This window comes from Pseudoliparis swirei, chromosome 1, assembly GCF_029220125.1.
Source record: "Pseudoliparis swirei isolate HS2019 ecotype Mariana Trench chromosome 1, NWPU_hadal_v1, whole genome shotgun sequence".
Classification (NCBI taxonomy): domain Eukaryota; kingdom Metazoa; phylum Chordata; class Actinopteri; order Perciformes; family Liparidae; genus Pseudoliparis; species Pseudoliparis swirei.
Genome location: NC_079388.1, coordinates 14,599,341 through 14,625,034, shown reverse-complemented (window position 1 = coordinate 14,625,034; position 25,694 = coordinate 14,599,341). Strand labels below are relative to the sequence as shown.

The following is a 25,694-nucleotide window of genomic DNA, read 5'->3' as shown; positions in this document are numbered from 1 at the left end:
CATTAATTCTTGCCATTTACATTTGCATAGAGTAAACATTACCCCTATGCTTCATAATACATTATTAACAATATCAATATTCTCCTTAATATTGTCTATTATAATATATTTCTATATGTATTAATTTAAAACATAAGACCGCTGCAGATGTTATCAAAATAAACTATTAAAACTTAACAATGTCTCTTACTGAACAGGGTTGTAGCTTGAGAAGGAGATGAGGCCTCCCCAAGCTAAGCTGAAGGCATAAAAGACCTGGGCACCTGCATCCAGCCAAGTCTTTGGGTTGATCAATTCATTAACCTGCAAGAGTGAGGGGTACATTGTGACGTGGATCTGTGAGTTATATCATTGGCTTTTTTTACGATGACGATTTGAAACATACGTCTGGTGTGAAGAGGAACTTTATTCCACTCAGGGAGCCTTTAAGAGTCAGTCCACGGATCAGGAAGATGAACAGCACTATGTACGGCAGGATGGCTGTGACGTACACTGCCTGAGGTCATGACAGGAAAAGAGAAATATTTAATTATTTGGACAATGGTGATTCAAGAAAGCCTATTGTTTTTGTGAAGGTTTGGCAAACCACACCTTGAACTTGGTTCAAACAAACCTTTCTTGAAGTTCCGATCCCCCGTATGTAGCAGACACACATGACTGTCCAGGCTGCCAGTACCAGTGAATTCCTCCAGAGTCGGCTATAGAGGCCGAACTATTCAAAGTCACTCGGTAAAAATAGTAATCCACAGTGGAGCTCCTTTGACATTCTGAAACATATCCTGAAGGTGCAATAAACAATCATATGTGAGTGTACAAGTCTAAATCTCCATTCCAGTAAAGTTTGAGTGCTTGATGAGCAACTGTGTGTGTGTGTGTATTAAAATACCTGTCCCATTGTCATTGAGAGGACACTGGGTCCAAGGCAGTGGATCTTGAAAGGAATTGAAGAGATACCACATGATCCAGGCTATTAAGGTGTTATAGTAAAGTCCAACCAATAAGGAAACCAGCATGGATGCTATACCTGATCAATGAAATCATTATCGGATGTTATTACATTGCTTTGGTTTTGTAATCTTTTTTCCAGAGCCTATTTTACGAACCAAGACCAGTCAGATAAGGGTTGATGGATCTCTACACTCCCACGCTGCCTTTCCTGAGACGCTGGCCGATGGCAAACTCCAACAGCAGGAGAGGCATTCCTTCCAGCACCAGCAGAATCAGGTAGTGTTACGAGCTCAGACACTTAGGAAGTAGGACCCAATTGCACGACCCGGGAGACAGAGATAAAGTATTTGTAAGTACTTTATTTTTCGGTTCTGCAGTGAACAAAATGAAAGCGCTCACGTAGTGAGGGATCAAAAACTTTTCAAGAGCACAACATAACCCGACCTGATCATGGCAAAAGACCAGACGAACTGACAAGGAACACTGGGAGACAGGGGAATTTAAGCACATGGTAACAAGACACAGGTGGGACCAATCAGGGGCGGCTGACACTGATGAGCATAGGAGACAGGTGTGATGACAGGTGAAAACAATCAGGAAGCCTGGAATGAGAGAAAGCGAACATAAATGACCTGAACCTCTCTAGCATATCTGTCGGTGCACAACAGTACCCCCCCCTCTAGGGCCAACTCCTGATGGCCCAGGCTGATTGTAAAAGTCGTGGATAAGAGTCTTGTCTCGATAAATGAAGCAGCTATCCAGCTTCTAGCCTCAGGACCGTAACCCTTCCAGTCTACCAGGAATTGCTTGCCCCTCCCCCTATTACGGACCTCCAGTAGCCTACGGACCTTGTAAACGCCACCCCCTACAAAGAACTGGGGCGGTGGAGGGGGCTTGCAGGCGGGAACAAGTGTGCTCTCACACACCGGCTTGATTCTACTAACGTGAAACGTTGGGTGCACTCTCATGGTCGAGTTGCAAGCGTACCGACGCCGGGTTGATGACTCTGGACACTGGAAACGGACCCACAAATCTCGGAGCCAGTTTCTTTGAGGCGACATGGAGTGGTAAGTCTTTGGTAGAGAGCCAAACCTTTGGCCTGGACTGTAGGAGGAGCGACCCTGCGATGAACGTCCGCAACAGCCTTCATCCGAGCTGAACTGGAGAAGAGACTGGCGAGCACCAGCCCAAACTCTGCGACAACGTCTGATCATGGCATGTGCCGATGGAACCATCACCTCTTCCTCGTTGTTAGGGAAAAGTGGAGGCTGGAAACCATTGACACAATGGAATGGAGAGAGACCTGTGGCCGTGGGAAGGGTATTGTGGGCAACCTCGACCCATGTGAGGTGGCCACTCCAGGTGGTCTGGTTCCGGGAGACGAGACAACGTAGCGTAGTCTCTAGTTCTTGGTCCAGACGCTCCGACTGTCCATTTGACTGAGGGTGATATCCTGATGACAGGCTGACGGTGGCACCTATGAGTCGACAAAACTCTTTCCAGAAGGCGGAAATGAATTGTGGACCCCGTCGGAAACAATGTCATTAGGGAATCCATGGATCCTGAATACGTGATTCATCATGACCTCTGCGGTGACTTTGGCAGAGGAAGCTTGGTCAATGGGATGAAGTGAGCCATCTTTGAAAATCGATCAACCACTGTTAGAACCGTAGTCTTGCCTCTGGATGAGGGAATCCTGTCACAAAATCCATCGAAATGTGTGACCAAGGACGATGGGGAATCGGCAGCGGCTGGAGCAAGCCCATCTTAACTTGAGATGAGGTCTTATTACACGCACACACCGGACAAGCCGCTACATACTCGGCCACATTTTTCTTCATGGATGGCCACCAGAAACGTTGTTGAATCCTGAACATTGTTCTTGCTACTCCCGGATGGCACGAAAGCACAGATGAGTGAGCCCAGTGGATGACCTTGGAGTGAAGAGCCTCAGGAACAAACAGCAGATTGTTGGGACACTCGCTAGGCGCTGGATTCATGACATTTGCCTCTTTAACGTCTGACTCCACTTGCCAGGAAAAGGCTCCGATCACCCGGTTAAGTGGAAGGATGGTCTTGGGCTCTACCGCAAGTGGTTCGGGATCGTAAAGACGAGACAAAGCATCGGGTTTTGATTCTGAGACCGGGACGAAAAGAGAGTGTGAAGTTGAATCTACTAAAGAAAAGTGTCCACCTGGCCTGGCGGGAGTTGAGACGCTTAGCCTTTCTTATATATTCTAGATTCTTGTGATCTGTCCAGACTAAAAACGGTTGCTCTGCACCCTCTAGCCAGTGTCTCCATTCCTCGAGGGCTTACAGCTAACAATTCCTTGTTTCCCACGTCATAATTCCGCTCTGCCGTTGTCAACTTCCGCGACAGGTAAGCACATGGATGCATCTTGTTGTCTTCTGCAGAACGTTGAGACAGTACTCCTCCAATTCCCTCATTGGAAGCATCCACCTCGACCATAAACTGGCGCTGGGGATCTGGAATGGTGAGTATGGGGGCTGATGTGAATCTATCTCTGAGAAGTTTGAAAGCAAGATCCGCCTGGGGGGTCCACTTGAAGGGAACCTTAGGAGAAGTCAGAACATGCAGAGGAGCAGCAACAGAACTGAAATTCCTAATAAACTTCCTATAGAAGTTAGCAAATCCAAGGAACTGCTGAACCTTTTTCCTGGAGTCTGGTGTGGGCCACTGGGATACTGCACTGACTTTCGCAGGATCCATTTGGATATGATTAGGTGAGACTATGTATCCTAAGAAAGACACCTCTTCTGTGTGGAACTCGCACTTCTCTGCCTTGACATATAGCTGATTATCCAGTAGTTTCTGCAAAACTTGGCGGACATGGTTAACATGAGATTTAGCGTCTGGGGAGAAAATCAGTATGTCATCCAGATACACAAACACTGAAATATTCAAGAATTCCCAAAACCTCATTCACAAAAGCTTGAAAAACAGCGGTGCATTGCACAGTCCAAAAGGCATTACCAAGTACTCATAGTGACCATTCTGAGTGTTGAATCCAGTCTTCCACTCATCTCCTTGTTTTATTCTAACCAAGTGATATGCATTTCTTAAATCCAACTTGGTGAATATCTTGGCCGGTTGAAGCAGTTCAAAAGCAGATGACATGAGTGGCAGAGGATAGCGGTTCTTCACCGTAATGTCATTTAGTGGACTGTAGTCTATGCAAGGTCTCAGAGACCCGTCTTTCTTTCCCACAAAAAAGAATCCCGCTCCGGCTGGAGACGATGAAGGACGGATAATCCCTGATTTGAGTGAAGAGGAGATGTATTCATCCATTGCTGTTCTCTCAGGTCTCGAAATCGAGTAAAGTCTCCCCTTGGGAATGGGGGCTCCCGGTAAGAGATCAATGGGACAGTCAAAATCTCGGTGAGGAGGTAGCGACAAGGCTTTAGACTTGTTAAACGCTTCTTTTAAATCATGGTAACAGGAAGGTACCTTGTGTAGATCAGGATAGTCAGGGTGATCTATAATGATCCTACTAGAGTCTGTTGGTGCATTAACAGGTTGCAAAGTTTTCACCTGCCCTTACAATCCTCTCCCATTCCTTAACTTTCCTGAAGGCCAGTCTATGTGAGGATTGTGGATCTTCAGCCAAGGAAACCCCAAAATAATCGGGTGCTGAGTCGACTCAAAAATATGAAATTGCATGCTCTCGGTATGGTCCTTATTTATAGTAATCCGTATGGGCTCAGTGCAATGGGTAACTGTGAACAACAAGCGGCCGTCTAAGGCACTGGCACTAACAGGATGAGATAGCGGGACAGTTTTTATTTTAGCTGTTTGACTAGGCCCCAGTCTATAAGGCTTTCGTCAGCCCCTGAGTCTATTAACACACCCTGGTCAATGGTCTGATTGTTAATACAAATGTCTACCTGAGTAACAGGTCGAGGAGGGAAGTCTGCGGAAACTTGCTCACCAGCGCCTCCTTTTGACTGGTGAGCACGATCTTTCCCGGCATGAAGCGAGTTGATGACCCGGCTGGCCGCAGTAGAAACAGCAACCCTCCGTAGACGGCGCTGCCTCTCCTCCAGAGAAAGCCTGGTTCTTCCAAGCTGCATGGGTTCCCCGGAGTCATTCGGAAGTGTAGTCCTCTGATGGTCCGGTAACATGAGCTGGAAATCCTCTGCTGGCGGCGCGACCCTCCGAGGCGAATTCTGGAAGCTGGGAATAACATCTCGGTTGCGTCGACGCTCCCTCTCTTTCGAAGACGGTTATCGATCCGGATGGCTACAGCGATGAGGGATTCCAGATCCCGGGTGTCTCCAGTGGAGCCAGCTGGTCCTTTATCGGTTCCGAAAGTCCTGTCATGAAGGCGTCACGAAGAGCCGGAACATTCCATCCGCTGTCCGCTGCTGCTGTACGAAACTCGATGGCATAATCAACCACCTGACGGTTGAGCTGACGTATTTGAAACAGTCTTCTGCTGGCCTCCGTAGCAGGCGATGAGTGGTCAAAAATGCGCCTCATAGTCTCTATGAAATCGGCCAATGAGTAACATAGTTCGGTGTTTCTAGACCATTCTGCAGTAGCCCAGGCTGCAGCTCTTCCCGTTAACTGAGACACAATAAACGCCACTTTACCATGCTCAGATAAAAAGCTGCTGGGTTGTGTTGAAAATGCAGATCACACTGTACCAGAAAGGCTCTGCAATTCGAAGAGTCTCCGGAAAATCTCTCCGGAAGAGCCAGCCGTAACGGGGAGGAAACAGCCTGACCTGGGTCGTCAGCTGGAGTATTGACAGGCAAATTCTCAGCTGTGGATGACGTCACCGGAGGAGCAGTCTGTTGATGAGTGAAAAATTATTCATTTGGGCAACCAGTTGTTGCATCTGTGTAGATAATTCTTCCTGAACCCCGCCTGGCGTCCTCTCAGCTCTTGTATTTCCGGCTGACTTTGTCCAGTTTTTCCTCGTGATGAAAATCGTCACGCCCTGTACCGACAGAGCGGCGTGAAGCGTTCTTGGGTCGGCTGGGTCCATAATGTGGTCAGTTCGTTCTGTTACGAGCTCAGACACTTAGGAAGTAGGACCCAATTGCACGACCCGGGAGACAGAGATAAAGTATTTGTAAGTACTTTATTTTTCGGTTCTGCAGTGAACAAATGAAAGCGCTCACGTAGTGAGGGATCAAAAACTTTTCAAGAGCACAACATAACCCGACCTGATCATGGCAAAAGACCAGACGAACTGACAAGGAACACTGAGAGACAGGGGAATTTAAGCACATGGTAACAAGACACAGGTGGGACCAATCAGGGGCGGGGCTGACACTGATGAGCATAGGAGACAGGTGTGATGACAGGTGAAAACAATCAGGAAGCCTGGAATGAGAGAAAGCGAACATAAATGACCTGAACCTCTCTAGCATATCTGTCGGTGCACAACAGGTAGGGAATCAAAAACGCACCTGGAAAATGTATGATCAGAAAAACAATTACAAAGCTAAACAAATCATATTTGAAAGGTATACAAATACCCTAAAGCTACAGGCTATTCATTGAGCTTACCTCCTCCATGAGTCTGACACAAGTAAGGGAATCGCCACACATTGCCGAGCCCAATGCAGAAGCCCACACAGGTGAGCATGTACTGGGCTTTGTTGTCCCAATTGGGCCTGTCCCCTGCCTCCTTCTCCATCCTGTCCAGATCCTCATGAGTAGGGATCCTATTATCCAGTCCCGGGTTAGGAAATACCAGTCTCATGGTCACCCTACTCAAGCTGAGAAGTTACACGGTCGCCGGTGAAAGCCAAAGTGAGCACTTAGTGTCACAGTGCGAATCCGTTTATGATCTTCTACTCTATCTGATGTAAATAAATAATAAGCCAAGGCACACTCTGGACTTTTGATTGTACATTACCAGTTAGTCAACCAATTTAAAAATACATTATAGAAATGCTGCCATAGTTTAGTTCCGAGGTAGATGACAATGGCCCTCTACAAAAAGAAGACCTTGTTAAAGAGAGCACTCCACTCGTTGCCCAGTTTGAAACTCTCCCATGGTCATATTGTAGTGTGGCCCTGAGGCTGATTATGAAGCGGATAGCCACTGCAGTCTGAGGTACAGGCATTGCTGATGACAAAGAACACACTCCTTCTCACAGTTGTTGGTCCAAGAATATTACAAAGAGTATGTGATATCTGTTAAACAGAGAGTTTTCCAAATTGCCTCTAACTGTACAGCTGGCAGTTGCTTACTTAATAGATTTTCTCCTGGAGAAAGCGATGACACATCAAAGGAGAAGAACACCTGTGCACCTGTCTTTAACCACATCACAGGATGTATTAAACCAATGCTGGATTACCAACTGGGCAAAGTGGGAAACAGGCCCAGGGGTCCAGAACTCCAGATGCACCCAATAAAGTTGCGTTTCGACTGGTTGTGCAAATGTATTTGGGATCCAGCACTAAAACACAACACCTGAACTGATGAGGGCCTCAAGGTGGGTCCTGCTTCATTATCTAATCTTGAGGCCCAACCTTGATTTGGGTCTTTGTGTTGAACGCCAGTTCTAGAGCTATCTATTGGGCTGCACGTGGTGTCGTGGCTTGCAATGTGACCTCACAGCATTAGGGGCCAGGGTTCAATCCCTGATTCCCTGTGGGCCTTCTGCGAACATTTTGCACATTCTAGCAGTGTGGGTTTCCTCCGAGTTGTGACCCAGCTAGGACCAAGGTCGATGACATATAGCTGGAATAGAATTGTAGCTAACAGTGTCCACCAGGGAACCTAAAGGCCTATCATTGACACCTGAGTCTCACAGGGGATGAGGTGATGCCACCATCTGGACCCAGAGACCAACGAGAGAAGGGGAGCTTTGATTAGAAGTTTTAATATGTACGTGCTCCGTGAGGGATAGTCTGACGTAGGAGACAAAACTGTACAGGACCGTTTTGGTGTTATTGGTGTGTTACAAATAAACCTATCAATCCAATCTCTCTTGTGTTCTATAGGTGATCGTTGACAGAGTACTGAGGTTCTGTAGGTGAGATCCTGTGGGGACTCATCAGTTGTCAGATAGCCAATAGATTCATAAGTGCATCGTGGTAGTAAGGCATTTGAGAAGTCAATCATCACAGAGCCAGCGAAAAGTCGAATCAGCCACAACAATTCTCAAATCAATGTGTTTCATCCATCAACAATGATTAAGTCAAGAGAAAATATACACATTTTGTCCAGAGAAGAGTTTAACAATCAGCTTCTCCACCAGACTCTGGTGATGACGACAGTAGATTCTGATGAACACATGTTGTTAAAACACGTTTCGGACTTTAATTAGATCATGAGCCTGATGTTTTATAACAATGGAAATGGGTATGACAGTTAACTACACAGATGAGTCCTCACTATTTATAAACTCCCTAAAATGTGGTTTTCGAATTTTTTTAAATTTATTATGTCATATGTAAATATTTGTACCAACACCCAGTAACCTTATAGCTGTACTCAGTAATTAATAAATAGGTACTCAGTCATTTTAAACAATGGTTTCAATGGTATGTGTCACAGTTCAGCTCCACACCAGCACCACAAGGGAGGTTGTACCCAATGCAAGGACTCTGTCCTCATACAGTCGTATGCAAAAGTTTGGGCACCCCTGATAATCTCCATTACTTTCATCTATAAATTGTTGGGCATTTGGATCAGGAACTTCTTTGTCATATATATAATACTTCATGGACACAGTGATATTTTAGCAGTGAAATAACGTTTATTTGATAAACAGAAAATATGCCATATGCATCATAAGAGAATTAGACAGGTGCATAAATGTGGGCACCCCAACAGAAAAATCACATTAATATTTAGTAGTGCCTCCTTTTGCACAAATAACAGCCTCTAGACGCTTCTTAAAGCCTCTGATGAGTGTCTGAATTCTGGATGAAGGTATTTTGGACCATTCTTCCTTACAATACATCTCCAGTTCAGTCAGGTTTGATGGGTGCCTAGCGTGGACAGCCCGCTTCAAGTCACCCCATAGATTTTCAATTATATTCAAGTCTGGCAACTGGGATGGCCATTCCAGAACATTGTAGTTGTTCCTCTGCATAAATGCCTTAGTGGATTTGGAGCGATGTTTCGGGTCGTTGTCCTGCTGGAACACCCAACTCCGCCGTAACTTCAGCTTTGTTACAGATTCTAGAACATTATTGTCAAGAATTTGCTGGTACTGAGTTGAATCCATGCGACCCTCAACTTTAACTAGATTCCCAGTACCTGCACTAGCCACACAGCCCCACAGCATGATGGACCCCCCACCAAATTTTACTGTGGGCAGCAAGTGTTTTTCTAGGAATGCTGTGTTCTTTTGCCTCCATGCGTAACGCCTCTTGTTGTGACCAAAGAGCTCTAGCTTTGTCGCATCAGTCCACAGCACTTTGTTCCAAAATGAGCCTGGCTTGTTCAAATGTAGTTTTGCATACCTCAAGCGAGCCTGTTTGTGGCGTGTGTGCAGAAAAGGCTTCTTCCGCATCACTCTCCCATACAGCTGTTCTCTGTGCAATGTGCACTGAATGGTGGAGCAATGCACAGTGACACCATCTGCAGCAAGATGACCTTGCAGGTCTTTGGAGGTGGTCTGAGGGTTGTCCTTGACCATTCTGACCATTCTTCGCCTTTGCCTCTCCGATATTTTTCTTGGCCTGCCACTTCTGGCCTTAACAAGAACTGTGCCTGTTGCCTTCCATTTCTTAATAACATTCCTCACAGTGGAAACTGATAGCTGAAACCTCCGGGATAACTTTTGTAGCCTTCCCTAAACCATACTGCTGGACAATCTTTGTTTTAGATCATCCGAGAGCTGTTTTGATGCCCCCATTTTGCCACTGTTCAGAGGAGAATCAAAGAGAAGCACAACTTGCAATTGGCTACCTTAAATACCTTTTCTAATGATTGGATGCACCTTTCTATGGAATTGAAGGCTTAACGAGTTAATCAGACTAATTATGTGTTGCAGTTAATCAGCATTTAGTAGGTACAGGTATTCAAATCAACAAAATGATAAGGGTGCCCAAACTTTTGCACAGCCTATTTTTCACATTTGATTTAATTTCACACAACTAAATACTGCTACACTAAATATCTTTGTCTGGAAAACACCCCAGCACTCAGTGTTAACTAGAAAATGAATATTACACAACTGTGATCTTTTTTTGGTGAAGAGAGTAAATTATCATGCAGCCTCAGAGGGGTGCCTAAACTTTTGCATACGACTGTATAAGACCTCAGCACTTGGAGAGGTTTGAGATGTTTTGTAACTCACTAGAGGGTAATAGTCCAGCTGTTGATGAAGTGCATTTATTGAGCAAGAGGCAAAGTTCAGTTCGCCTGGAACATATATTAATAAAATGTCTATAATTATTATTATCAAGTTACTTATTGCTAGGTATTATGGAATTTATTACATTATCTATTCATCCTACACACTACAGATGCCATTCCATTATAATATATAATATATTGATATATAATATATTTTCAAAATAATATCAATCTACAATACAAAAATGACTTTGATTGAATGAAGTATAACTGAGTGAATAAGGGATTTATTATTCTAGTAATAGCAGTAGTAATAGTCGTTTAAACATTGCTGTGTAATGTCTCCCTCTCTTGGATAATGTGTTGCCCTACATCTTCTGCTTATATAAATATTGATACGAAGAGCGATTGCGTGGCATTCATTTATAGAGCGTTGAGCTCTCAGTGACAGGGGTGTAAAACCTTGATGGAACAGTCTGCTGCCTTGTCTTAAAATATAATGAGGTCCAATACAACAATATATCATATTATCAGGCTATGAGTATGTTTGAGTATAATTATACGGCAGCATTACAGTTGCACAAAATACACACAATATGATCAGAACTATGAGTACCTTAGCTGAGTGCATCAATACAACATCAGTATTGTACTTTAAGAATCATGCATGTTGTTGTATTCTGAAATGTATGCTTTTTAAACAGTTTAGGACTTTTTTGACACTATGTTTTTTTTGCAGCAAATAAAAACCAGCCTACATAATGCATAAACAGGCACTGCAAGACTGGGGACGCCTGCCAGGAGAAAAATTGTCACATTGATCCATGAGGGGTACGGTATGGATGCCAGAGATGGGAATCCCTCCTGTAGACCAGAACACAGTATGATTAGTGCATTTGGTATACAGTGGCTGTCCAACAATTGCTGACGTATGGTTATAGACTGACTCGTTGTCTAAAATATTCTGTACCACAGAGCTTGTGTGCTTACAGAGTTTGGATCCCAGACTAAGTAGGTGAGTTCTTCTTGGACTTGTGTCACCATGTAGAAAACTAAAATAACCAGAACGATGAGAGGACTAATGAACCTCCAAGTGACCTGCCAGAAGATGGATGGCTTGTAACCGACCATGAACTTGATGTCCTCATTTAACCTGCAACACAAGAGAACTTTGATGAGCTTTGAAAAGTTTTGAAATTTGTTATGACATGATCCATGTTACACTGGACTTAAATAGATTAGTCACACAGGCCCAGGCTTATGCTGCTAATGCTGTATGGTTATTTGCAGCACATATCAAGGAGAATGAAAAAAAAAAAAAAATCATAACAAAAACATTGACAGTTGATGAAATAGTCTGAGTAAGCACTAACCTGTCGATACCGTAGATGTACACAACAGCTATCATCTCAAACAATCCAATGGTCAGAAGTGGAACTGATCCAGCGAAATTGTCAAAGAGAGTTACCCAATAAATCCCTGAATGCTGCGCAAACAGGAGACAGATGATGAAGGCGACAGCGCACGTTATTCCTGAAACACACACGCACAAGACCAAGGCAAATTGTGTTAAAACTTAAGCCAGAGACAAACACCAAATATGTTAAATTGGGGGATGCAACATTGTTAAAGTGATAGGGTTGATTATTAAAACAAAATTACCAGTGAGTAATTCATGGGGCCATTTTTTAGGGAATACATTCAGATCTTTCAGTGGCACCACCACTCCCTCAATGTTGCCAAACAGAGTTGAGAGTCCCAAGCAGAGAAGCATGACGAAGAAGAGAACAGACCAGAAAGGAGAGCCGGGCATCTTGGTGATTGCTTCTGTGAACACAATGAAGGCCAGACCTGTTCCCTCCACTCCCTGCACAAGTTAGTATCAAAGCAGTTAAGAGAAATAAGTTCAACAACTTGGTCATCTGATAGATATAAATTAATATAGCCACCTGACTGAGAAGTGTCTGCATGTCACATGTTTTGATGTCCAATCCAAGGACAGTATCAGGATAGGTGCTGTTGAGATGATTAAAAGCTGCCTCATAGTTGCTTGAAGTGATGTTGTCTTCAGGAAGGTCAAATGCATTTAATAATGTCAGGATGTTACTAGGGAGAACATATGTCACAGATTAGTAACTTAACACTACTTTACTTGAGTGTACATGAAGAAATTAATTCAGATTGTTCAAGTCATGAATACAAAACTCACATGCCCATGCATACATTGACAGGGCTCTCAAGTGTCACGCATTGAGCGTGAGACTCACGCATTTCGGTCTTAAGTCACGCACTCCCGCCACACATCGTATTTCTCACGCTGAAAAAAACTCTCGGCTATTTAATGTTTTAATGTGCCGCAGCACGCAAACATGAGCTGGCCGCGCTGCCCTCACCGTGGAGGAATCAAGCGCTCCCCTGGAGTTCTGCCGTGAGGAGCCACTTATCAGCCAATTTTAAAAAAAAAAATGGGCTACACAATAGCCAATCAGAAAAAACCCGTATCTGGGTAAGATTTAATCCAGCAACCAATGAAAATAAAGCATCCTGGAATTGCGCGCGACTGACGAAAATATCCGAAAATTTCGTTCTGCGGGGGTTGCTGTCATCATTCCTCTTGTCGATACTCACTTACAAGTGATTGACTCAGTCACCAATAGTGTGACTGCGATGTAAAAGGTGGGGGACATCTGCAGACCTTCCTCTATGCAGAAATACATGTCGAAGTTTAGCGAGAGACCTTCCATTTGAGTCCCACTGGCTAGCTAATTGCCGCTGCTCTGATACAGTGGTTAGCCTACCACCAAGCCCCAAGAAAGTGTTTTTTCTTTCTTTCTTGGGTCTTACCATGAAAAGCAATGGGATTCATTATAACGCAATGCTGAGGCCAAGAACGAGGCTGGACTGCAGAAGGCTTGACAGATATATGCCAGGCAGACACACATTTGACAACATCCTAGCTAAACTGATTGACGCTAGCTGGGGAGAATGATTGGTAAAGCGGCTTTGTGCAGAACAATGGCTGCTACATTGTTGCCGCTAATTCTCACCGGGCGAGTGAACTGGGGATTGCAGCTGGAGATGATGATGGATTCAACCTGTTTATATTAAAGGTTGTTGTTGCATTTGGGCAACTTGTTAGGCACTTCCGCCACAGCACTAATCTTAAATGAACAACTCTACACCCCTCCACCAAGTTTAATGAAAATCAGAAAAGTAGTATCTTCGTAATCGGACAAAGAGACAGACCAACAAACCAAGTCGTAACTCTCATAGGCATGTGAGTGAAGAGTTTGATTTACAGATAGACAAACAGCATTTTGGTATTTGGCAATTTATTGTAACTGAAAAATATAAGGCCCACTTAATTTGTTCAAGTCCCAAACACGTTGAAATACACATCCGGCGAATACTCACTCACTGATACAGTTGTCATATTGCTCTGTAGCTCTGAAGCCAATGATGGAGTAGGTGACTGTGGCAGCATAGATTGAGGTGAGGCCAGTTATGACTGACAAGATCACAGCATCTTGTACACAGTTGTTGCTTGGAAAAAGAAATAAGCAAATAAACAAAGACACACTTTGAGTTTAGGTCGGAGAATGGTTATTACGTCTTTTCAATAAAAGTAAGCAAAGTCAGACTAGAACTTTAGATTAAGAACCATAGGACCTTTTAATGTCTCTTACTGAACAGGGTTGTAGCTTGAGAAGGAGATGAGGCCTCCCCAACCCAAACCAAAGGAATAGAAGACCTGGGCACCTGCATCCAGCCAAGTTGTTGGTTTAATCAACTCATTCACCTGCAGGAGTGAGGTATACATTGTGATGTGGCTTTGAGCAATGAGATTGAACTTTTCTATAAAGATTTGAAATTTACGTCTGGGATGAAGAGGAACTTTATTCCACTCAGGGAGCCTTTAAGAGTCAGTCCACGGATCAGGAAGATGAACAGCACTATGTACGGCAGAATGGCTGTGACGTACACTGCCTGAGGTTGTGAAAACATAACATGGAATCATAGATCATGGACATCAGTTTTTTAAAACTAATTAATCATAATTGACTATTTGCTAAACCCCTCCAAATATAAATTGTCCAATCATAGCTCAGCAACCACGTGTTCAGAGGTCCATGTGTCAAGCAGTGTATTTCTCTTCATATGAAAATAAGAGTGTATGGAGCTGTACAATGAGCAAAACTCTGTATCCCCAGAGTTTAGAAGGTGGGTTATTTATTTTTTACTCTCTTGAAAACCAAAAATTCAAGATCAGTTTGAGGTATGGATTCAACAGTATGTTTATCTGCTCTAACTATTAAGCTTCAAGCATTCGCATGTCCAGCTAACAAGCGTTCCTCCTACATTAGTAACTGAGTGTAACTTCTTATGGTGCAATTCGTACATTTGTGGAATTACACAATGTAAGATAGATAAAAAAATCCCTATTTCCAACTCGCACATCCATTGTGTAGCATTGACCTACTGTGTAGTTATGTCGGGACCAATTTTTTCAAAGCCATATTAGATGGTGGACCAAAAATCAATGATTAAATATGCTTGATAAAATGTGCAACTGTTACAGGGTCTCTTGTTGTAACTGCTTAGTGAACTGCTCCACCTTGTGATAAACTTGAGTAGGACAGTCACAATTGTGTGGTGTGTCTGGGTTGTGCACTATATTACACAATCCAATAGTATTGACAAATAATGTGCCGTATTTATATTGAGAGCCCTGCTTGTCTACCACCGTCTGAAATATGACCCATTGTTTCAAAATGACTAGCCTAAATCTGTGGCCACTATAAACTATATGTACATTGTGAGAACAGAAAGGTATAGCAACAGTAATTACAGTTGGCAGGGCTTTGCTAACGGTCAATCTACTGCCAGAACTTGGTTCAAACTAACCTTTCCTGAAGTTCCGATCCCCCGTATGCAGCAGATTGCAATGATTGTCCAGGCTGCTAGCAGGCAGAGTACTATGGGCCAGTGAATTCCTCCAGAGTCGGCTATAGAGGCCGAACTATTCAAAGTCACTCGGTAAAAATAGTAATCCACAGTGGAGCTCCTTTGACATTCTGAAACATATCCTGAAGGGGCAATAAACAATCATATGTGAGTGTACAAGTCTAAATCTCCATTCCAGTAAAGTTTGAGTGCTTGATGAGCAACTGTGTGTGTGTGTGTGTATTAAAATACCTGTCCCATTGTCATTGAGAGGACACTGGGTCCAAGGCAGTGGATCTTGAAAGGAATTGAAGAGATACCACAGGATCCAGGCTATTATGGTGTTGTAGTAAAGTCCAATCAATAAGGAAACCAGCATGGATGCTATACCTGATCAATGAAATCATTATCGGATGTTATTACATTGCTTTGGTTTTGTAATTTTTTTTCCAGAGCCTATTTTACGAACCAAGACCAGTCAGATAAGGGTTGATGGATCTCCACACTTCCACGCTGCCTTTCCTAAGACGCTGGCCGATGGCAAACTCCAACAGCAGGAGAGGCATTCCTTCCAGCACCAGCAGAATCAGGTAGGGAATCAAAAACGCACCTGGGAGGTTGAAAACATTAGAATTCTAATGAAGATTTTTGATTTGTTTTATTTTACAGTGAAGACAAACGGGTTATGACAGAGAAGGTGGCTATCTTAAGTTTATGTTGGAAAATGTACAATTGTCATGAATAAATTATACTTAAGGAAACTGGACATTTCATCGTCAATTGCGCGCTAACAACAACCATAGTGGCCATTTTTGTATAGGCAACGGGGTCAAACAGTGAGTGTTATAGGGTTATTAATGTCACAGGTGCAGGATGTCTAATATGTTGTACTGTCTCTTTAACAGGTTGCCTATTTTCTTTGTGGTAATTCTACCTTGGATGTTAAATTTAATTGATCCGTCTTTCCAAGACATTCTTTATCCCAATTTGTCAAATATCGACGCTTGGTCCATGGTCTTAAGCTTTAAACTACGACCGTCTATGTGCCCTTATGTCGGTTTTGGAGGTGTAAGGGACCATGCATAGGGTCTTCTGGGAAAGGCAAGAAAACCACTTAAGGGGAGTGTGCTTGATGTTAACTTGACAGACTAACGACTCACATTTCACACTAAAAGATCTCAACTACAAGATTGATTGCTGAACCAGTTTTTGCTCACGTTCATGGTTCCCAGAGGACAAATCCTATTGAATTTTGGCAAAGGCAAAGTTTCTGACGCAGATTTTTAATACAATTTAGTCATTTGTTAATGCCAAAACAGTACAATTTCAATACACTGCCGACTAAAATGTGTAATTGTTATTTAACCATCAGGATATTGTCACATTACTGTGATTCATGACATGGACTATGGACAGTGGTTTGAACCGTACTGGCTTGAACCCTTCTGTTAACAATTTAAAATTAAAATAATTTATTTTTCTACTATGCATGCTTTTTAAAAAGCATATCCCACTTCCTGTGGCTCAATCACAATGACCGACTAAACACACAACCATAAACAGTGTGAATTAATTAGTTCAGTTTCAACCTCAACAAATATACAGCTCTGTCTGTAGCACACAAGTTATTGTAAAGGTTAACTATTAAGGGATCTTACACTTGAGAATCATTACTGTAACTCTATCGTGATTTAATGACACTCTGTTGTAGCCTTGAATGAGTGACGTATTTAACCTACCTTTAGCCTTATAGGTAGTCTTACTTAACGGTGATTTTATTGAAAAACCAATCGTTAAATGATCAGTTTAAATATTTGAGATTATATAGAAATACACCATAACATGCCATGAATTAACAAAAGACAACTCAAATTCACTCCTAGGTACTTCAACCACACTAATTTTAATCACGGGACAACTATTTGTCTTACCTCCTCCATGAGTCTGACACAAGTAAGGGAATCGCCACACATTACCGAGCCCAATGCAGAAGCCCACACAGGTGAGCATGTACTGGGCTTTGTTGTCCCACTTGGGCCTGTCCCCTGCCTCCTTCTCCATCCTGTCCAGATCCTCATGAGTAGGGATCCTATTATCCAGTCCCGGGTTAGGAAATACCAGTCTCATGGTCACCCTACTCAAGCTGAGAAGTTACACGGTCCTTGGTGGAAGTCAAAGTGAGCACTTAGTGTTACCCTGCAACTCTGAAGGACGTTTATGATCTTTTACTTTATCTGGTACAAATCACAGATAAACCGAAGCACACCCTGCACTGTTTTTACACTACCAGTTTAATACATTATGAAGATATTACGGAGATGCGTTCCTGGGTTAGGAAGTACCAGTCTCATAATGTCCACCTGCGCTGAAGCAGAGAATGGTCAAATCCTAATCTACACCCGTATTCTTTGAAGGCGGCGGAATACTGTACGACTAGATTGCAGTTTTTTGGCAACGCCCCCCGACGATGCTGCCTTCTCTCGTCTGCTTTCAAGGCGAGACGCAGTTCGACTCAAACAAACCTAATTGTCTGTATGATCTATATGGAGCACTAAGCAAACCTGTAAGAAGTTTATGATCTTTACCTGTATCTGTTGCCGGCCATTTATTAGCCAAGTGCAAACTCAGTCATTCAGCCAAATGCAGAAAATGTCATGTCAATCCGTTTTCGAAATGTAAAAGTAGTATTTCTTAATCATTCACCTAATTTGTATAAAAGGTGAAAAGGTTCCCATTGTTGTTAATTTGTTACTCAAGTGTTTTTATTTTGAAGAGGTTTATTCGTAATCATTGACAGTGTTAAGACCAGAGATGTAGAAAGAGAATTGGACACAGCATTGGAAAATTCCTGCCTATGAAAGTTGTTCAGTCGCGCATAAAGCAAAAACATCAACTGCAGATTATTCAGATGAATTACCCAGATCTTCTGTCAATACTCTGCAACCATGGGCCCATAGAACAAACCTACACACACTTTCTTTAACCCTGCCTCCTAACTAGTCTGAGGTAGGAAAATAACTCTGGATTCGTCCGTTAGTGCATTCTACAACTTTTAGGACCTAATCATTGAAATCAAGTGTTCGTAAATTGATTTTAAGTATCTTTCCCAATGTAAATCTATGGAAAGAAGTGAGAATAATCACGAGACAGACTACAGAAGTTGTGATTCCACCACTAGGCCGCGATATAAATCTTGCTTCTTCAAAGTGGGTGCTTGGTAAAGACAGAACATTAAACCAGAGATTTCATGGATTTATAAAAAACAGTTGCAGCTGTTGCCAGGCAAAACCCTCAAGTGCCTTGAGTGCATGATTTACTGTAACTGCTTCCTTTTGTACTTAAATCCTTTTGTTTCGAAATCTGAACTGGTGAGAGGATAAGTTACATATTATACTGACAGTGTGAGCGCGGTTCGAAAAACCCTGATAAATAGTGGCCTACGGGAAGAAACATCATGGACTCTGTGGACTCACGACCCATTGGCACAAGCATCGGCATCGGGGTTGGATGCTATGTAGACCGAGCGGCGGAAAGAGCCAGAGCTGGTGCGGGAGGTGGAACAGTATCAGCTAGATATAGTTGGGCTCACCTCCACGCACAGCAATGGCTCTGGAACCGAGCAACATCCCTGTCCCAGGACCTTACAATGGATCAGGAAAAACTCTATGAAAAACTGAAAAAAAACTTTCACAGGGAAAAAAGGGAAGAAACCTTCAAAAGCAGGACCCCTCTCCCTGGATAAACAAAAGCAATAGATGTCATGTGTACAGAATGAACGGTGTTTCAGAGTTACAACACATTCAAAGAATATGACAGAAATGATGCACCACGATCCAGATTTTCACAATCCATGAAACAGGAGGAGGAATAGAGCGGGGGGCATCAGCAGGGCCACCATGCAGGCAGGATGCATTGCCAAAGAGGCCGGACCAAGAGGTCAGGCACTTGAGGCAGGAGGCACAAAGAAGGAGGCAGGGCCATTGGGGAGGATACTTACGAGCCCCCGAATAAGCGCCGCTTTGTTGGAGTTTTCCCCCGGAAAACGGGAGGGTCGCCTCCTTGCGCCTATGGGTAAGGATGGAGTAAGGATCTAACCATTGTTTGTGCTTGTACACCAAACAGCAGTTTGGAGTATCCAGCCTTCTTGGAGTCGGTGGAGGGGGTCCTAGGAAAGGGCACCGCCTGCTCACTCTATAGTCCTCCTTGGAGACTTCAACACTCACACGGGTAATGATTGGGTGATTGTGAGGAACGGTTTGCCCGATCTGAACCCGAGCGGTGTCTTGCTATTGGACTTCTTCAATTATATGAAAAACAAGAAACATTGGATCTCTTCTTCAGAATCACATTATACAGGAAATATTTTCTTCTGTTATTGCATAAGGCATACAAAACACAATTAAACAAGACCATACCCATTTTGTTGTAAAATACATATTAAAAAAATTCAAACAAAAAGCTATCTAAAACCTAATTTCGTCACTCCTTTGTATTTTGGCAGAGATCGTATCGAGTGTGCCGTCACTGTAATCCTTCTGCTTGCAGCATTTCCTCTGGATGAAAATGTAGATGGCAACCACTGGGACGGCTAAACTTGGAATTCCAGCCAGAATGAAGATGAAGATGTAGATCCAGGAAGGATACGGACGGATTGCAAGGGTTGGGAAGCTCTCCTATGGCCAGAGTTAAGGAAATGTCACAATGGACACCAATGGTAAGAGATCTAAAATGGTCTTTCGATTGAAACTATTGTGATGAGCACACTTACCGCCTCCTGGTCCCACACCAAATAGGTGAGATTCTTGCTGATTTGGGTTATGAAGTAGAAAACCAAGATGACGACCATTATGAGTGGACTGACAAACCTCCAGGTCACCTGCCAGAACATATTGGGCTTGTGGCCGATCATAAACTCAATGTCCTCGTTAAACCTGTTTGAAAGCAATAAAAGGGGAACATAATGTCAGCTTGTATAGAGTATGCATGTTGGAAGGCATCCAAGCAAGAATACCTTGATATTTTATTAGATAGAGTAAATAAAGCAGCCTGAGTGGCTTTTTGTGTGTTCATTGTGTTGAAGCTGCACTGGACCTTAAGAAAATAAATCTCCACTTGTATTGAAAGATAAAGACTAGAAACAGGGTGAAACATTACACCATTTAGCTTTCCAATGAGTAGTGTTTTTACGGCTTTCATCAGCAGTACTATTGAATCTGACCAAAGAAAAAACATTTCCCATATTCCTCACTATAATCTTGCTACATGACACACTGTACTTCTTTAGCTCTCCAGTGTTTATGGAGACATTGTTTATGTTCTAAGATCAGAATACAATGATCTCTGATTTCTTACTGCATTACTCACTAATATTGAGACACCCTCATTGCCTGTCCAGCAGCTGTTTCAAGCCATACTAGCAACTCTGTAATAACCAATTCTTGAAAAGACCCACCTATCGACGCCATAGATGTACATAACAGCAAACATTTCAGAAAAGCCAATGACCAGAAGAGGGATAGAGCCAGCATAGTTGTCAAAAAGAGCTAGCCAGTAGTTTCCAGACTGCAGGGAAAAGATGAGTCCAAAACCGAGGGAGATTATGCAAATCAGAGCTGAAAAAACAATACAAGAAATGGTTACACTCATAGATCAAATGGACTCTCATCCTGACATGAAAAATTAATTAATCAGAAGATCTACCACAGAGAACTTCTTTTGGCCAAGTTCGGGGAAGCACATTGAGGTCCTGCAAAGGAACCATCACTCCCTCTATGTTCCCGAACATAGTTGAGAGGCCGAGGCAGAAAAGCATGACGAAAAAGAGAACGGCCCACATAGGAGAAATGGGCATGTTGATGATGGCCTCAGTGAACACGATGAAGGCGAGACCTGTTCCCTCCACACCCTGAAGAAGCGTACAACAAACATGTCAACCATTGACCCTGTGTTAAATCATTTCAATGAGATGAAAAGTTTAAAAACAAAATATTTGAATATTCAAATTCTCAGAATTTATCTACTCACCTGACTGAGGAAAACCTGCAAGTCACAAGTCTGTAATTGCAATCCTTGAATAATATCTGGATTTGTCTGGTTGAGGTACGACAGAACCTCATTGTAGTTGTTTTCTGTGATGTTGTTTTCAGGATAGTTGAAGGTATTCATCAGCTTTAAGATGTTGCTAAAAAATAAAAGCACAGCGAGATGAGTTGATAAGTGAATCCTAATTATTGTTTTAGGGCTCGTTGGTCAGAGTTAAAACTCACTCTGCTGTGCAGTCGTCGAAGTTTTGCGTGGCCCTGAAGCCGATGATGGAGTAGATAACTGTCGCAGAGTACACTGAGGTGCAGCCATTGATGATGGAGATGAGAACAGCATCCTGCTCGCAATTGTTGCTAAAAGACAATTAGGATCATGTGAGGAGAAATGTTCGAAGTAAGGCTTAATGCATAACTGTGCTTTTTAGGGAGTTACTCACTGAATAGAGTTGTAGCTCGAGAAAGAGATGAGACCTCCAAAGGCCAAAGAGAATGAGTAGAAAACTTGAGCGCCTGCATCCAACCAAGTTGTCGGATTCATTAACTCATTTATCTAAAAGATAATAAAAAGAACGTATATAAACAGTAAAAATGAGCAGAGATTCCCATGCTAGTTAGTTCCTGTTGTAAGACTTCTGCTCTTCAGAAGTGACAGTAAACCTTCCGACACACCTGTTCTGGCCCCTGTTAATAATTAATATGTGATAATACTGTAAACCAGGTTTCTTAACAAGGATTTTGAAAACAACTGTCATGTGTCATCATAAAACATCAATCAATCAATTGCTAAATTACATAGCTTAGTGTTTTGTTGTTGTCTTTTGAACCAAGTCCAAGTCACACCTTGAGTAAAATAGAAACATCATGAATGTATAAAAATGTCATCAGGACACAGGCCAAAATCAAACCAAATGCTTCTTTTCTTCATTTTGTATTATATTCATTATACTGAGAAATGTTGAGTTGTGTGTAAAATAGTGCTTACATCTGGTGTGAATAGGAACTTGATTCCATCAATAGATCCTTTCAGAGTCAGTCCTCTGATGAGGAAGATGGTGAGGACCACGTATGGTAGAGTGGAAGTGACGTAAACGGCCTGAGAGGGGATAAAAATGACAACGTGATCAAAAGACATATCGGGATATTTTAACAAATTCAAGCAGGCATCGGATTTCTTGCATCAGATTATTCAGATGGAACGTGGCATTCAGACCTTTCCAGTGCTCTCAATGCCCCGGATGCAGCAGACGTAGAGCACAGCCCAGGCAGCTATCAGGGTGAGCACAATCCACCACTGTGGACTGCTAAACTCATCAATCGATACTGAAGTGTTCAGAGTTTCCCTGTACCAGAAGTAGTCGGTAGTGCTGCTCCGAGCACACTCCTCAACCACACCTGCAAAGGATACACTGGTATCAACGTGAGCAACATTGGAAATAAATGTTTCCACAAACTGTACAACAGATTTTTTGTTTTAATTGGAATTCTTTGACTGTCTTCTTTGTGTATGAGGGCATACCAGTCCTGTTAGCATTGAGAGGACATTGACTCCAAGGCAGGGGGCTTTGAAAGGAGTTGAAGAGATACCACATGATCCAGGCCATGATGGTGTTGTAGTACATGCCCACGAAAAATGAGACAAGCAAGGATGCAATACCTGTAACATGATGAAACAATTAGTGTTGTGGTGTAATTTCTTCTTCTTAACAAATGTTGCAAAACCAACATGCGTATGATAAGCAGACATGCATGCCTGTGACAAATGTTATGGAAGTCCATCTAATAAAACTTAAAAAATGTTCATGTTGGTGATGGAGAGGAAAAGTCAGTACAATGTATCCTCTGTGGACAATGAAATGTCATGTTAATCCAGTAAATAATTACTTAGATATGTGTGTTGGCACCATGTGACTGACATACAGAAAGACATGTTGGCCCTGGAGCAAAAAACCCTAATGTTCATGCTTCTTTTTTTTGTTTTCACCCACCAATTCCAGTCAAGTATGGATTGATCGACCTCCACACTCCCACGCTGCCCTTTCTCAGACGTTGACCGATTGCAAACTCCAGGTGCAGCAGTGGGATTCCCTCCAAGACGAGCAGGATGAGAAATGGGATCATAAACGCACCTAAAAGTACCAAAGTCACATTGTCATAATAAGTTAACAATGTGTTTATTGATATAATCAGCACTTTCATGAAGGTAAGTAAATATTCAACTCAGAGTCAACTTCATTCACAAAACTGTTCCGATTAAAGACACCCATACCCTTTTAAAAAGTACACTATGTACTATATAAAGCTTTAAATAATAAAACTTACACTAGGTACTATATTAACTACGAGTAAGACATTCACTTTGACTTTTTATCATTAAAGTTTGAGAAATTAAAGGAAAGGTATATAACACAAGTAGTTTTAAAATGTTCCAAATGTCCAGTTGATATTGAGCAAATTTTCGTTCGTAGACCATTTTATAGAAATAAACATTTATTGTATTTTTATTTATTTATTGATAGTAGGCATCAATTAGACATTTACAGATGTCTTTTAGGCAATTGACATTGCATGTGCATATTTTTAGAAGATGCTCATTTTCGTTATAAACAGATAGAGCAAGAGGTGTAAAATGTAGGATAAACAAACAAAAAAGAGACATAAATCAATGTATAACTAGGGAGTGATCTATTCTCTATTGTACATTCATTGATTTATGAAAATACAATCGGGTTACGGTGTTCCAAACATTGTTCCAGTTTGTAGTTGACAGAAGCCGTTATCTTCTCAATGTTGTAAACATCCATTGCAACATTCATCTATGAATTCAGAGAATGATGGTTTTAAAAAATATATATCTGAGTCTGAGAAAAACATGCATTTCTATTATTCCCAAGGATTTGAGAGCAAAAGCCAGACAGTCTAACATATTACAGCACCTTTAAACATAAGGAATGTTCTCTAGTTACCCAACATGTTTTACCCACTTAGTTTATAGATCAAAACTCTCAGTTTTAATGGATAACCTCTTTCAAATGTGTCAGTAGATGCGGTACAATTCAATAGAATTATAGATGTTTTGTTGGTTTCATTTTGATCAAAAGCAGACAAACTTTGTTTTGGAACAGCTCTCTCCAGTTACTGAAAACGGGTAGATACACATTTAGATCATTTTCAAAATAATTCACACACACTGCTCATATTCGGGCAACTCAGCAAAGTTCATCCCAGCCTACCTCCTCCATGGCTTTGACACAGGTAAGGGAACCTCCAGACGTTGCCAAGTCCTACACAGAAGCCCACACAGGTGAGCAGATACTGGGCTTTGTTGTCCCATTTGGGCCTGTCCCCAGCCTCCTCCTTATCCATCCTCTCCAGGTCCTTGTGAGAAGGGATCCGGTCATCTAGTCCTGGGTTTGGCAGCTTCAGCTTCATGATGGCTCACAATGAACTTCAGTGGACTCAGAAATTGCAAAATGTAGCTGTTGAGTCTTGCTTTGGTAACCAGTTGTCAATTTTGCTACTTCCCTGGGAGCGAGGGGCTGCGTCTTCTTCCGTGGAAGCGGTTACTGATTCTCCGAGTGCTATGTCTCTCTCTCTCAGTGCTTTCCCCCTAATGTAGGTCCTGGGACATATAACTGAGGTATTTATCTCGACCTATGATGCCTCTCACAGTTCAGCTCCACACCCTCCTCACTTTTTTTCAGTCACTCCCACCTAGTCACTCTCATTCCCTTTACCTGGTCCTCATGCCCGTCTCATCTGATCATCCCTCATTTCCTTCACCTGGTCCTCATGCCCGTCTCACCTGCAGCCCATTCCCTCATTAGTCCCTAACTAAGTTCTAAAGCTGCACTGTTTTGAGCTCATTCAGACATCGTAAAATATCACTCCACAGAAACGTTTATATTCAATTTAGTTTATTTTGTAAAGCCCAAAATCACAAATTACAAATTTGCCTCATGGGGCTTTACAATTTGTACACATACGACATATCTGTCCCATGGGACCTCACATCGGATCAGGAAAAACTCCCCCCAAACACTGAAAAAACCTTTAACAGGGAACAAATGAAAGAAACCTTAAGGAGAGCAACAGAGGAGGATCCCTCTCCCCGGATGGACAGAAGCAATGAAGGTCATGTGTACAGAACAAACGTTTACAGAGTTACAACACATTCAATGAATATGACAGAAATGTATGAATAATTATTTGGCATGGACCACGAACCAGATTTACAAAATCCATGAGATCAGATGGAGGGAGAGAGGAGGAGGGGCATCAGCAGGGCCACGCAGGCAGGAGGCGGGCCCACCAGGCAGGATGCATTGCCAAAGAGGCTGGACCAAGAGGCCAGGCCCTTGAGGCAGGAGGCACAAAGAAGGAGGCAGGGCCATTGGGAAGGAGGCCAGGCCCAGGCTATATTTATGAGCCCCCGGATGAGCGCCGCTTTTTGGGAATTTTCCCCGGAGAA

At 42.6% G+C, this 25,694-nt stretch overlaps 1 protein-coding gene and 1 pseudogene across 1 annotated transcript; both read right to left on the bottom strand.

Annotated features, from left to right (window-relative positions):
• Positions 1 to 186: 186 nt before the first annotated feature.
• LOC130198145 (sodium-dependent neutral amino acid transporter B(0)AT1-like) lies at positions 187 to 17,312 on the bottom strand (annotated as a pseudogene).
• A 2,336-nt stretch (positions 17,313 to 19,648) lies between these two features.
• Positions 19,649 to 24,655, bottom strand: LOC130194020 (sodium-dependent neutral amino acid transporter B(0)AT1-like). The gene is made up of 12 exons (XM_056414892.1): positions 24,457 to 24,655; positions 23,212 to 23,352; positions 22,743 to 22,880; positions 22,437 to 22,618; positions 22,209 to 22,319; positions 21,664 to 21,776; positions 21,452 to 21,580; positions 21,210 to 21,366; positions 20,886 to 21,090; positions 20,638 to 20,797; positions 19,954 to 20,116; positions 19,649 to 19,858 (listed from the first exon to the last, which is right to left on the bottom strand). Exons 1-12 carry the CDS (start codon positions 24,653 to 24,655, stop codon positions 19,649 to 19,651), a joined length of 1,908 nt encoding a protein of 635 aa, XP_056270867.1.
• Between the last annotated feature and the right edge of the window lie 1,039 nt (positions 24,656 to 25,694).

Coding starts and splice junctions, on each gene's coding strand:
- LOC130194020 (XM_056414892.1), bottom strand. CDS start 24,655: ATGAAGCTGAAGCTGCCAAACCCAGGACTAGATGACCGGATCCCTTCT. Junction 20,798..20,885: donor GCCAAAAGAAGTTCTCTGTG/GTAGATCTTCTG, acceptor TTGTTTTTTCAG/CTCTGATTTGCATAATCTCC. Junction 20,117..20,637: donor TACATCTATGGCGTCGATAG/GTGGGTCTTTTC, acceptor GCTTTCAAACAG/GTTTAACGAGGACATTGAGT.